This window comes from Syngnathoides biaculeatus, chromosome 13 (assembly GCF_019802595.1).
Source record: "Syngnathoides biaculeatus isolate LvHL_M chromosome 13, ASM1980259v1, whole genome shotgun sequence".
In the NCBI taxonomy this organism is placed as follows: domain Eukaryota; kingdom Metazoa; phylum Chordata; class Actinopteri; order Syngnathiformes; family Syngnathidae; genus Syngnathoides; species Syngnathoides biaculeatus.
This window is the reverse complement of record NC_084652.1, coordinates 21,531,607-21,546,453: the sequence shown is the minus strand read 5'-3', so window position 1 is coordinate 21,546,453 and position 14,847 is coordinate 21,531,607. Positions and strand designations below refer to the sequence as shown.

At 39.8% G+C, this 14,847-nt stretch overlaps 1 protein-coding gene across 1 annotated transcript in view; it reads left to right on the top strand.

Annotated features, from left to right (window-relative positions):
- Positions 1–14,847, top strand: part of LOC133510551 (nucleoprotein TPR-like) — an 88,364-nt gene that overhangs the window by 62,110 nt on the left and 11,407 nt on the right. Inside the window, exons 30-46 of the mRNA XM_061838589.1 lie at positions 213–343; positions 533–743; positions 812–943; positions 1,631–1,744; positions 2,010–2,093; positions 2,239–2,430; positions 2,565–2,603; positions 2,683–2,868; positions 4,045–4,156; positions 4,242–4,426; positions 7,027–7,097; positions 7,415–7,614; positions 7,745–7,939; positions 8,073–8,188; positions 12,440–12,511; positions 14,152–14,364; positions 14,445–14,628. Coding sequence (XP_061694573.1) covers positions 213–343; positions 533–743; positions 812–943; positions 1,631–1,744; positions 2,010–2,093; positions 2,239–2,430; positions 2,565–2,603; positions 2,683–2,868; positions 4,045–4,156; positions 4,242–4,426; positions 7,027–7,097; positions 7,415–7,614; positions 7,745–7,939; positions 8,073–8,188; positions 12,440–12,511; positions 14,152–14,364; positions 14,445–14,628 — 2,437 coding nt within the window. The remainder of the gene's footprint in view (positions 1–212; positions 344–532; positions 744–811; positions 944–1,630; positions 1,745–2,009; positions 2,094–2,238; positions 2,431–2,564; positions 2,604–2,682; positions 2,869–4,044; positions 4,157–4,241; positions 4,427–7,026; positions 7,098–7,414; positions 7,615–7,744; positions 7,940–8,072; positions 8,189–12,439; positions 12,512–14,151; positions 14,365–14,444; positions 14,629–14,847) is intronic.

The following is a 14,847-nucleotide window of genomic DNA, read 5'->3' as shown; positions in this document are numbered from 1 at the left end:
CCCACCTCCTGGCCAAAGTTAGCTGGAGTAGGCTCCGGGACCCCCGCGACCCTTGTGAGGATAAGCGGATGAGAAAATGGATGGATGGATCATTCTTGCTCCACTAAAGCTCTACTGCTATTCATAGCTGTTGAATGAAAGTGTTTTTGATGTTGCACAGAACAGCGTGTGTAAATCTGCATTTACCCTCTCCCCCCAACACATCCCCACAGCAACTTATTAGTCTGCAGAAAGATGGTGATGTTGAGGAAAAACAAAAACTCACTTCCGAGAGGGAGGCACAGCAGAGGCGAATCTCCCAGCTTGTTGAAGAGACAGCCAAGCTGAAGACTGAGCTAGCCAGGTAAAAATAAAATAAATATAAAAATGCTGAACCCCATAATCCATATAAGTATAATGCTGTGAACATTTACTATGTGCCACAAGATTAGGTGAACCAGGTTGAATTTACCTGTAAATTATTTTTGTGATGTGCAGCTTAGTTTGATATAAGAAAAAAAAAAAATCATTTACATGTCCTAAATCATCCCAGATCCAGCACCACCACAAACTCAGCCCAGTCTCAGGTGAAAAGCCTCAGAGAATCTTTGACCCGCTTAACAGCAGAGAAAGAGACACTGAAAAAAGAAATCGGAACAAAAAACAGTGATATTTTAGAGAAGAATAAGACCATCACACAGGTGAAGAAGATAGGACGCCGGTACAAGACCCAGTATGAAGAGCTTAAAGCCCTGCATGATAAGGTGGGTCTGCAGTTGTAGGATTGGTTCTCATGTTATAAACCGCCTTGCTAAGCTCTTCTGTTTTCCAGCTTTTGGAAGAAACTACAGCTAAAAATCAAGGTGAAGCAAGTCAGGTAGAGCAGCAGGATGTCATGAAAAGCCAAGAGGAGCTAAACAAGGTCAAAGCGGAGCTCAATGCTTTAAAGGAGGCCATGCAGGAAGTAAGCAGAATTTTTAACCCTTATAAACATAGAGCACCAGGAAACTCTGAACTAATATATAGGACTTCTAAATAACAACGTACTACATATGCACAGTACACAGCAAAAAGTCAAAGTATAGAATATATATTAATAAAATACAAAGTTTAATACATCTGAATGAGTTTTTAATTAGCCAAGTAAGTTACAAGACGCACAAGGAATTTCTCTCCAGTAATTGGGAACACTCTAGTGTACCGACAGCCATACGAAGCAATATACACTTGGAAAATAATTAACACAAGTGTGGAGAGTCATTGAGCAAGGAAAGTGTACCACTGGTGGGGTGATACTGATATGAAGGCAACTGTGCAATTAATGCAAGAAATTTATAGAATACAGTTGTGGCTCTCCTTAAGAAATTAATCCGCTCTGGAAGTCATTTTTTAATGTGAAACTTTAGTAAGAAGAAACGCATTTTACATGTAAATAGCCTAATCCGTTCCAGATGTGGAATGTACTTCAAACAAGATTCCTAAATTGTGAATATTTTTAGGGGGGCCCTCAATTAGTTGGGTTCAGTCCATTTCCCTAGAAAATGGTAGGGGTTCCTGTAAGGGACATAAAGCATCTTTTACAACTGGTCATTTAATATACTGATGAAGCTAGTGTGTGGAGGTGGGAGTAATATGGGTTTACTTTCTACAGGCCAGAAACTCTCAGCAGGAGCTTCAGAATGCACAGGAGGAAAACCAGCAGACCAAGGAAAAGTTTCAGGAAATCCAAAACCAATTAACACAGAACCAAATTCATCTTACACAGGTATTGTTATCACAACCGTATTTTTTTTCTGAGCAGCAGGTGCATTCCCTGTGTTTCAGAAAAATGCAGTGATTGAATGTTGTTTTAACACATTTTTAGGGTGTGTTTATTTCTAACATAAAATTAAACACGTTTGTCAGGTAAACCAAACAAACATTGTTCTGTCAAAATGGGACCAATCCAAACAAGTCCCCAACCTCCTGGCATGTACCTTTTTCTTTTTCTCTATTATTCACTTTTACCATGTTTACGTTTGTTTCTGTAGGTTCAATCGCAATTGGCCCAGACACAGGCACAGTTGCAACAGAGTCAGAAAGAGCTCCAACAAGCCAAGACTCACACACAGCAGGTAAACAGTGTTTGCTGTTATATTGGTTTGCATATTTCCTTGAAAATGGTAGTTTTAAAAGTTAACACGCCTTTTTCCCCGAACCTGTCCCAACACTTAGAATAAATGTACAGTCATCATCCTGAACTGTCTGTCTACATTACAGATACAAAACCAACTGAGATCATCTCAGTGTCAGGCTCAGGCCCGTCAAAACCAGATTCAACGGATGCAGAAAGAGCTCCAGCAGGCTAAAGATTCCCACCAGCAAAACCTGACCACTCATAAAAAACTGCAAGAAACCCACCAAGAGGACCTTAACAATCTTAAAATGTCTTTGAGCCAAGCAGAGAGTCAGGTGAGTTACTAGGTGCTTGTGGTTGTTATCATTCAGTAGCACTTTAATAGAATAAACAAACTGCAAGTAAATAAAATCTTTTGTGCATTGTTTTGAAAACTAAATACATTTTCTGTCCGAATGGTGCGTCATAGGTGTCTGAGCTCCAGGGCCAGGTGGACACGCTGCATAAAGTACGAAATATTTTAAGTAAATGTGTACTGCATAGAATAGGGAAATTATAAAAAGAAAAAAACAATTGTTTTTTTCCAGATGATTTCTGGTCAAGAAACAGAAAATAAACACCTTCAAGAACAGCTAAAAGAAGTAAAACAAGCCAATGAAACTCTCAGAGTTGCACAGACAAACCAGAACCTGTCTATCCAGGCCAGTAATGACAATACTACAACTGATACAAATCTGTCCTTACAAGAGGAGCTTACAAAACTCAGAGAGGAGGTAAATTTTTTTAAGGTATTTGAGAGCTGTTGACTCAATCTTTACCAGAGAAATGTCATTAAATCGTTGAGACCAATGACTTGTATGTTTTTGATGTGCTAAAAATTAGAAAATATCCATTTTATTTTGGATTATTTAAAGGAGAAATCCAGTGCTTTGCATGAACAATGTATGCAATAGGTCATGTAATATGTACTCTCTTTTGACGGTGATGTTAAATCCGCTCTCATTTAATAGTGTTTTGAGAAGAGTTTTATCGACAATTACGAATTTTCAGGGGCGCTGCCATTTTTGCGAGTCACATGACTTATGTGCACGGATGTGACGTGTAATGTGCCGCACCAAAGGCTCGATTGCATGGGACACCGTTATGCCCAGCGCTAATTTATCCTCATCTGATGAAGAAATAGCAGTATCGGTTGATCGAGAAGACTGAGGAATACTTCCATACATATTTGAACCTGTGGCTGTCAATGTTGAATATTCAGATGGTTGTTTGAGCGGAATGACGCCAGAGTCTGACTACTTGGAGGCCCACGCGCGAGACGTAAGTGCGTAAACAAAGGTCCCGGAGCTCCGGGCCGGCAGCCGCGGATGGTTCTTCGGCTGGGTATGACGCGGAGTCTGACGAGCGAGCCGAGCTTCGGCGTTCTGTGGAGGCCGCCGGCGCTCGCTCGTCACACTCCGCGTCATTCCCGTTCGAAGAACCAGCCGCGGCTGCCGGCCCGGAGTGCCGGGGGCCGTTGTTTACGCACTTACGTCCCGAGCGGTCAGACCCCGGCATCATTCCGCCATCCGAATAGTCAACATTATTTACAGCCAAAGATTCAAATATTTATGGAAGTATTCCTCAGTCTTCTCGATCAACCGATACTGCTATTTCTTCATCAGATGAGGATAAATCCAAGAAATCGGCACTGGCACAATGTAATCAAGCCTTTGATACGGCACCTTACACGTCACATCCGCGCAGTTAAGTCATGTGCCTCACAAAAATGGTGGCGCCCCTGAAAATTCGTAATTGTCGAAAAAAAAAATCCTTCTCAAAACACTATTAAATGAGAGAGGATTTAACATCACATTGTCAAAACAGTACATATTACATGAAATATTGGTACATTGTTCATGCAAAGCATTGGATTTCCCCTTTAATGTAATTGTAATGCTTTCTTCCAGCTGTCTGAGAGCAAGCACAAGGAGGAACAGCTCAAACAGCAGATAGCTGATAAAGAAGAGAAGACTAAGAAGGCCTTTGTTGGAGCCAAGACCAAAATAAACCAGCTTAATTGTAGGTTTCATATGTGACTGTACACACAAACATAATGCGATATAATTTACAGATTTTTTTTAAATTGATGGGGTTTTTAATTCAGCTGCAAAAGAGAATCTGAGCAAGGAGGTGGAACACCTCAAACAGAGTAAGGAGGAACTAGAGGTAAGAATGAACGCCCTAAAGTCCCAGTATGAAGGAAGACTTCTTCGCCTTGATCGGGAACTGAGGGAGACTCAAACTCACACTGAGTGCAGAGACGAAACCCAGGACCAAAGTGGATCTAAGGTGAGTCTGATAGTCTTAGCAATTGTATAAAAGAAGTAACGTAATTTCTCAAAAATAATGCGCAATTTTTTCCCAAAATATTTTGAAAAAGTCAATAGAGTGCATTATATTTAGGTACGGATGAAAAATAAAAAATACAATCACAATATATAATCGTACATAGGTACATAGAGTGGTAAAAAAAGGTATACATATAAATTTCGATATGATATTCAATGTCTCATGTCACAGGTTTATATATATTACGGTAATATCAGAAACGACTGCCCCTGAGTTTGTTTTAACTTAAACGAAGACAAAAATGTCGACTACAAGGGCTAGTTGTGCAGCCACTTTTTAAAGAAATGTTTCACCACTCCGGCCAATGACACAGCCAAACCGGAAGAAAAACAACGTGAACTGAAACTACTACGATCATTAAAAAAAAGGTGGGGATAGCGCACACAATGTAAATGCTCGCTTCTTTTAAAAGTGCCCATTATGCTCATTTCTATATAGTTTGAGCTTTCGTTTTGATCGCGACCTGACGTTATAAGAGCTGCTACAGATTGTAGCCGAACGGGGTAAAGAGGCTGCGCTATTACCACGGTGGACCTTCCCCTCAAAGTGCTGACAATGAGAAATAAAGGGAGCCAAGACTCTTGGGATTCAAAAAAATTTTTCCTCACAAACTCCATGGCTGGCACAGAGGATGACATGCTTTGGGAGCAAGATGGGATCACTGTTCATGGACCAGTGATTTTTCCGTTTATAGGCGGAATTCCGTCTTTTTAAATTGCGTTGATAAAATATACATATTCTCAGTTTTTCTGCAATTTTCCCACCGTAACCTGTGCCACAATCCACACTCATTAATTTTACGGGGCCGACTTTTGAAAGTGAGGTTGAAGATTAGCTACGCGTTAGTTGATTGGTCAAAAGTGTTCCTTCTGACCAATGAAAACGCTTGTTTTATACGAGACGGTTCATGGGGCCATTTTCAAGTCAACACGAGGGCACTGCTCAAGAGGATGTCAAGAAATTGATGTCAAAAATAAGTTCCGATGGCGTTGGATGGACCGAGAAATCGTCGATACAGTTGGAAAGAAGGAAGTTGCCACTCTGTTAAGCGACTTCATTTGCAAAATCAATCGACCTGGTAAAGTATTGTGCACATGGGGTCAGCATACTATTAACTATGGATCAAGAGGTTTCAAGGCATTGGAAGTTCACGCGACATGACAAAAACACGTCTAACAACTGCAAGCAACAAAAACAAACTTGTCCATAGCTGGTACATTCGGATGTCAACCCAAGGCCAACAACCAACCCCAGTTGCAGACAGGATAATCAATTACGAGGTGAGAGTTCAGAAGCAATTACTCCTAAAAATGTCTGTTTACTGATAACGAAACATGACGTTAATAACTGTTGTCAAATTCATGCGTTATAGTCATTTACAAAAACAAGAAATTAAAACGTTTTGAATAGATACGATATACCCGCTATGAAGGCAGCCTTGCAAACCATGATGCAAATCTGAATTAAATTTAGTAGTTTATTTAGTTGAATTTGTATTGTGTAGCATTTATTTATATCTAGTACATATATCTAGTACATCTAGATATTTCATTCATAAAACATGCACGTAAAATTGGTGATCATCCTTTGATCATGCTTGCAGCCCCCAGACCCCTGGCTATTTTTCAGTCTTTTTTTCATTCAGTCATATCACGTCTGATGAATCCAGGAGGCACCCGAACTGAACCAATTCATCAATGATGAGTTTGACAGTGATGCAGCAAAGGTAGCTACAATGGATATTTTTCAGAATGGGGATGAGTGAGATTATTTTCAAGTCTTGGCGAAGGTTGTGGAATGTAGTGGATAAACTGCACTAAGCACAAACGTTTATGCATAAATTTAATTAAAAAAAAACAAGTTAAACAGTGTTAGTTTATTTAAGACTGCAATATGTGTCAACAGTATTGATAAAATGTTATGCCAGCGTTTAGCATTTATTTGAGTTGGTTGAGGGATTCTGTTCTGACAATTGCAGGGACCAGGAGAAGCGTGTCCTGTCCCGAGATTATTACCGCTGCATTAGTATGTGCACAAAGATTATTATTCATGATTGTTGTACAGGGTTTTTTTGAAAAACAATAGAAATATAAACAATAAAAGTACAAACCTAGTAAAATAGAAATACAGATAATTCCTAATATTTTGAGTTTATGGAAAGCAGCAAATTGGCGGTGCGCATCGTACAATGGTAGAAGGGTTTTCCTGATTTTTTTTTTTTTTTTTTTTTTTTTAAAGGTCAACTTTGGGGGTGCACATTACACTTGAGAAATTACGGTACTTATTTTTCAGTTGGACAATGTGGTAAACTCCTTTAGGTTTCTCGACTTTCTCAACAATCAATAAATAATGTTACTTTCACAAATTTCATTTGTAGCCGATGAACAGTACATGTTCAAATTTTGTGTTCAGTGTTGTAATCCCACTGAGAAGTATGAAATACATGGATGTGTCCTTAAATGGAAAAAATTACCCATAATCACATTTGCTTGATCTACTTTTGATTCATTTTCCATTATTTAACCTGATTATGTACTAAGGTGGGTGATCAGAACAGGTCTGTAGACCAAAGACAGATCTCTCTGAAGAGTGCAGCCCAGGACAGGAGCAGGTAGGTGACTCACTGATTCATGCCACAATAGAAACTAGTAATTTGTTTCATTTTAGTAAATGGACTGCACTTATATAATGGTTTATCACATTATCAATATAGAGTACATATTACATGACCTATTGGATACATTGTTAATCGAAACCACCGGAATTTCCCTTTAATCACTCTTCAAGAGTCTCAAAGGGCTTCACATGCCCAAAGTTAGCAATGAATGTATTACTAATTTGTGTTAGTACTACTACTTATCACTTTATAATTAAAAGAAAAACTTGTTCTTATACATTTGAACAACATTTCAAAATTTATCCCAACAGCTCTAGCTTGTCTGAAACGCCCACTGCCAATATCCGCCCCACTCCAAGTACTCAGTCTACTAGCAACAAACCAACCCCATCCCCTGGGAGCAAGTCAACACCCCGTGCCAGCATCCGACCTATGGTCACCCCACCAACTGTCCCCATCCCAACACCCACTGCCACTGTAATGCCAACCACACAGACTGAGAGCCAAGAGGGTAAAAAAAACAAGATACTACTATTAGCAGGACCCATTTTTTTAACCTGTAACAGCTGATTTAAAGACAACATACACTGAGGGGCAGATGGAACAAAGAGTTGTCAGCTAATAAATGGTTGTCTTTGTAGTGTTGATGCCTGCAGGAGCGACTGGTCCTACTGTCATCACCAGTCTTAACACACCCTCATCTGTCACGCAACCAAACAGCACACAGACTACAGCATTTGTCCAGCCCACTCAGCAGCAGCAGGCCTCTTCTCAGGATGTAGGCAGCAGTATAGACACAGAGCGGCCATCTACATCCGCCTCCGTGGTTGGAGCATGTGAGCAGCAATGTGCTGTCTTTGAGCATTACCTTGTCATGAAACCTCTGCATCTGCAAAGCATCATGCTGTTGCACCATCGCATTAAAGCACAGCAATTGTATAAATGTGTATTTGTCTGTTTTTACTTCAGCAAGTTCAAAGAGAAGTAGAGAGGATGATGTGGAGGAAGAGGATATCAGACCAGAGAGTTCCTTCACCTCGACAACTGCAAAAAAGCTGAGAGTGAGACAAACTGTGACACTGCCGGTAAATGCAAGAAAAAACAATGGCTTAGAATCTCCTTGTTTAGTTCCTATGAAATTATTTGCTCTCCAAAAGTCAGAAAATACAATGTAACACAAAGTTTACAGAGTTCCTGTGGATCCAGTCATAAATAAAACTCATCAAAGGCATTCATGACTATAAAAATTTGGCCTTAATTTGTATTTAAATGTGGATAGTCTTTAAAATATTTCCACATAATTACAATTTCATGATTGTCAATAGTGTCATCTCAAAAAAGAAAAAAAAAAATTAACAACCAAATGACTCTTTGTAACAATGTAATCGTGATTGTAGAACAAAAAAGTGATCTTGTCACGTGAAGAGCAGATATGCGTCATGTAGAAACTGGTAACATAAGAATGTGTGTAATCAGCAAAAATTGGCTGTCCAAGCTATTTTTTTCTAAATGGCTGAAAGCTGTATGAGCCACAATGTGTTTGTGCAAGTAATGTTTCAAACTCGTCATAATGGGAGTCAAGACAGTGGAGTCACATGTACAGCACGAAACACAAATCCTCAAAATCAAGATGGCACCAAATGCACAATTCCAAGTTTTATGATACTCTCATCTCCATCATACCTCCACTCCTGCTAACACCCAGGACCATAGCACTGCGTCTCCAGGCAATGTTTTGATGAATGCCTACACTCTGAAAGCAGGGGTACTGTGGTCTCTGAATACTGTGGCTGTGGAATTTTTTTCAGATTTACTAAAAAAGATAAGATGAAATATCATAAGGCCAAAGGTAATCAGACCCTTCTCTGACTGACTATGTTTAACTCAGGTATTGTCAATTTCTTTTGATCATCCTTGTGATGATTTGCCATCTTCACCTTGATTAAGAAAGCCAAACACCTCTCTATATAAGACCTTACAGCTCACAGTGCATCTCAGAGCAAATGAGAGGCATGAGGTCAAAGAAACTTCCTGAAGAGCTCAGAGACAGAATTGTGGCAAGGCTCGTATCTGGACAAGGTTACAAGAAAATCTCTGCTGCTGGGTTCCTAAGAACACAGTGGCCTCCATAATCCTTAAATGGAAGGCATTTGGACAACCACAATCATTCCTAGAGCTGATCATCCAAACTTCAAAATTCTGGTAGAAGAGCTTTGGTGAGGGAGAGAGAAAAACCCAAAGATCACAGTGGCTGAGTTCCAGGAATCCTTTTTGAAGATGGGACAAAGTTCTACAAAGACAACCATCACTGCAGCCTTCCAACAGTCAGGATGTTATGACAGAATGGCCCGACAGAAGCCTCTCTTCAGTGCAAAACCAATGAAAGCTCACATGGATTTTGCTTAAAAAAAAAAAACTGATGCACAAGAGGGTGAGAAATAAGATTCACTAGTGTGATGAAACCATGATAGAACTTTTTGACTTTAATTCTAAGCGATGTATGCCAAAAATCAGGCACTGCTCATCACCTGTCCAATTCAGTCACAAAGTGAAGCATGGTGCAGGCACATCTTGCTGTACGGTTTTTTTTTCAGCTTCAGGGACAGGACTGCTGGTTGCAATCGAAGGCAAGATGATTGCGGTAAAATACAGTGATATGCTGGACAAAAAACATCTCCAGAGTGCTCACGACATTAGACATGGCTGAAGGTTCACCTTCCAACAAGACAATGATCCCGAAGCGCACACCTAAAATGACGAAGGAGTGGCTTCAGAACACCTCTGTGACTGCTCTTGATTGGTCCAGCCAGAACCCTGACTTAAAGTGAATTGAGCATCTATGGAGAGACCTGAAAATTGCTGTCCATCAATGTTCACCATCCAAACTGACAAGATCTGCAAGGAAGAAAGGCAGAGGATCCCCAAATCTAAGTGTGAAAAACTTGTTGCATCATTCCCCAAACGACTAATGGCTGTATTCGTTCAAAAGAGTGTTTATACTAAATACTGAGCAAAGGTTATGAATACTTATGGCTGTATATTTCAGTTTTCTTTTACAGAATTTCAACAGTTTTTTTTTTTTTTATTTCCGTCAATATGGGGTATTGTGTTTACATTCAGCAGAAAAAAATGAACTTAAGTGACTTTAGCAAATGGCTGCAATATAATAGTAACAAATTTAAGGAATTATGAATAGTTTTCCACTGTATATGAGTTGTAAAAATATATATATAAACAGAACTACCAGTAAATTCTTGCAAGTTCAGTTTCAGTCACGTAATATCAACCCTTGTTATCCTCATTAGCATTGCATTCACAGCCAGTCAGCTATCCCATTTTCCGCAGCATTGCTCACATGACTGTTTTCTTGAAGTTGTTTATTGTGATTTTTTTTTTCTTAAATCTAATTCCAAAGTGTTAAGTCAAATTTCTTAAATTTCACTTTCTTTAAGCTGGAGGAGCCCTAGTTTTGCATTGCCTTAGTTTGTCTTCCACAAACATTGAATTGTTTTAGAAATTTGAAAACATTAAATTACATTGTTCCTCACATTTAATTGATGCATGTAAAAAGTGTCTTTTGAGCACCAAACACTAAAAAAACAAACTTTGAAACCAAACATTCCTAATATGTTTCAGGTGAAAAAACAAAAACATGGTTTCAAACCGGGATAAGTGTTAGAGGTGTGTTAACATGTCCTGATAGACTGTAGATATTATAGCACAAAATTAAATCAGTCTTTTTTTGGTCAGCTTCATCTTTTACAATGAAGAAAATAAGTATTTGAACACCCTGCTATATTGCAAGTTCTCCCACTTAGAAATTATGGAGGGGTCTGAAATTTTCATTGTAGGTGCATGAGAGAATCTAAAAATAAAAATCCAGAAATCTCAATGTATGATTTTTTTTTTTTTTTTTTTTTTTGTAACAATTTATTTGTGTGATACACCTGCAAATAAGTATTTGAACACCTGTCTATCAGGTACAATTCTGACCCTCAAAGACCTGTTAGTCCGCTTTTAAAAGTCCACCTCTCTCTATGTTTCAATCAAATGCACCTGTGTGAGGTCATTAGCAGCATAAGGACACCTGTCCACCCTATACAATCAGTAAGACTCAAACTTGTAACATGGCCAAGACCAAAGAGCTGTCCAAAGACACCAGAGACAAAATTGTGCAACTCCACACTGGTGAAAAAAGGTCCACTTTTGGAGCAATCATTAGAAAATGGAAGAAGCTAAACATGACTGTCAATCTCAATCATAGTGGAGCCTCATGCAAGATATCACCTCATGGGGTCTCAATGATCCTTGTGAGGAATCAGCTCAGGACTACATGACAGGACTTGGTCAATTACCTGAAAAGAGCTGGGACCACCGTTTCCAAGGTGACTGTTGGTAGTACACTAAGACGTCATGGTTTGAAATCATGCATGGCACGGAAGGTTCACCTGCTTAAAGCAGCACATCAAGGCCTGTTTTAAGTTTGCCAATGACCATTTGGATGATTCAGAGGAGAAAGTTTTGTGGTCAGATAAGAGGAAAAATGGAACATTTGGTCATAATTCCACTAATCGTGTTTGGAGGACGACAAATGAGGAATTCCATCCCTAGAACACCATCCCTGATGATGGGTTGTCGCTGGGTCTTTCAACATGACAATGACCCAAAGCACACAGCCAGGAAAACCAAGGAATGGCTTGGTAAGAAGCATCTCTAGGTTCTGGCGTGGCCTAGCCAGTCTCCAGACCAGAATAGAAAATCCTTGGAGGGAACTGAAACTCCGTGTTTCTCAACGACAGCCCAGAAACCTGTCTGATCCAGAGAACATCTGTGTGGAGTACTGTGCCAAAATCCCTCCTGCAGTGTGTGCAAACCTTGTGAACAACTACAGGAAACGTTTGATCTCTGTAATTGCAAACAAAGGCTTGGGTTTCTCGGGTGTTCAAATATTTATTTGTAACTGTATCACACAAATAAATAATTAAATCCAGAAATCACAATTTATTTTTTTTTTTTCTTTTTAGATTTTCTCTCTCACTGTGGACTTGCGCCTTCGATGAAAATTTCAGACCCCTCCATGATTTATAACAAGGAGAACTTGCAATATAGCAGGGTATTAAAATACTTGTTTTTTCACTGTAGTATAGCCTATAAATAGTTACGGGTGTATAATATGTTGATATAAATTTGACAATGAATGCGGTACAAATCTGACACTACTTTGAGAACTTGAAGGAACTAAAAATAAGAGTCAAACTAGGACTGTTGCAGATGCACACATGATTTGCATTTTACATCATTTTACATTATGCACTGTAACAGAAATTGTGTTACAGATGGAAGATGATGAGGAGATAGAAGATCTAAGGGATGAAGGTGAAATGCAAGATTCGCCTGATAATAGTCAGGTCAGTATATAGGTTTTTCAATTAAAAATCTGTGATTATGTGCAAGCTGCGAGCATTCCTTGGGAGATCGAGTTCCCTAATGTATGTAGAAACTTTGTGAATCAACACATTTCTAATTATTGTTCCTACCTTTGTTGGCTGCTCTATCGGAATGACATTCTGTTGCAGTAACAGTCAAAAATTTCTACCCTGAAATTGTCTTATTAACTGTACTTTTGGTCATTCCCTGCTTCCGCCCCCTTACACATACAATATATAGATGCCTTTGCCCAAACGATGTTTTCTTGTTTAAATACAATATTTGTGAATTATTTAAAGGGAAATTACGGTAGTTTGGATTAACAGTGTATCCAATAGGTCATGTCATATGTATAGTACCTTGACAATGTGATGTTAATCCTCTCCTATTTAATGGTGTTGTGAGAAGATTTTTATCGGCAACTACGAGTTTTCATGGGCCATTTTGGCAAGTCACATGACCTACATGTGCGGATGTGACGTAATAGGCGCGCAACAAAAGTCCTCGCTGTTTGGAGCGTCTTCACATGCGTTATCACCACGATCAGACACGGTAAAATGCTTTACTGTACCGCAAAACTTTGCCATAATTCGGTTAGAAATAATCCGCAAAATGCTCGGTGGCTTATTCTGCCCAGTAAGAAGAAAAATAATTTAAGGACTGGTAACAGGACTGGCTGGAGAAAACCTACACAGGCATGGGGAGAACATGCAAACGCCACAATTCTCCACACACGCACAGGCACAAAACTCCACCCAAAAAAAAAAAAAAAAAAAAAAAAAAAAAAAAAAACAGGTCCTCAGAACTGTCAGGCCAACGCTTTACCAACTGAGCTACCATGCCGCCATGGTGGAGGCAGTATTAACTTCCACCAAGCCAAAGATAATTTCATTATCACTTGGGCCCCCGGCCATCCTTTTGGTGAAAACGACCTTTCCCACAATATAAGGCCTGCCTTTCACTGATGGGTTCTACCATCCTTCATGGCCACGAGTGCTGTCCTCATTGCAGTCCTTCGCTGGCTGGCCTAAACGCACTCCAAAATCCCATCGGTGGACGCGCGTTCTTCATCATATGAGGATAAATCAAAGAAATAAGCGCTGTCCATGATTGTGTAGGAATGTAAGCGAGCACTTAATGTCCCGAGCGTCGGCCAACTACTTAGACTTCGTGTTCTTCCCATCTGGAGAACCATCCGAAAATTCTACATTTACAGCCACAGGTTTAAATCCATATGGAAGTATTCCTCCGTCTTCCTGATCAACCGATACTGCTATTTCGGCATCAGATAAGGATAAATCCGAGAAATTAGAGCTGGCCACAATTGTTTCCCAACGTAAGCGAGCCTTTGGTGCCACGCCTATTATATCACATCCGCGCACGTAGGTCATGTGACCCGCCAAAATCGCGGCGCCCATAAAAATTCGTAATTGCCGTTAAAAATCTACAAAAAAAGATGTTAAATGAGAGAGGATTAACATCACATTGTCAAAGTACAGTACATATGACCTATTGGATACATTGTTAATCCAAACCACCGGAATTTTCCTTTAATTTGCTGGTTTAATGTGACGCTGGGGAACTACAATGTTTACAATACATCATCTTATTTTATGTATAGGAGCTTCCAGAAGATAGTTTTCCTGTTATCCCTGAAGATGACGACGTACAAGAGGAAGACATGTCCCAGTCAGTCCCTTCAGATCGGGCATCCCCTCACGACTCGGGTCTAACCCGTGAAGTTATTAAAACTGACAGCGAAAGCCCTGAGAACACGGGTGAGAAACCAGAAACCACAGGTGAAGAGGAAGAAGAGGGTGAAGAAGAGGGAGAGGTGCACCCCTGTTTTCTTACTGCCATCATATCTCCGTGTCCAATGGACGGTCTTTTCTTAAAGTACTACTTTACTCTTAGAATAAACTGGACGAGGCAGAGGAAGATGACGACGATGAGGAGGAGGAAGATGCAAGTAACCTTGCTTTGAAGGAAGGAGAGGAAAGCAATGAGGAAGATGGGGTTGCAGAAGGACAAGAGCCATCAGTTCCCACCATTGCTGAGGAGAATGACTCCCAGTGTCCCCCTGAACCATCCCACAGCAGTGAGCAACATCAAAAGTTAATTTTTTGTATCTCCTAATGCAGAGGTGTCCAACTGAAATTCATGGTGAGCCAGAATTAAGAATTGGGACAAAGTCACAGGTCATTTGCGATATTTATTGAAAAATGACTGACTGTGCATATTTTCCCTTCTGTCCTTCTTTTCGCCAATAAAAAAATTTACTATTAATTCGCTACCCTATCTTGGACACGTGGATATA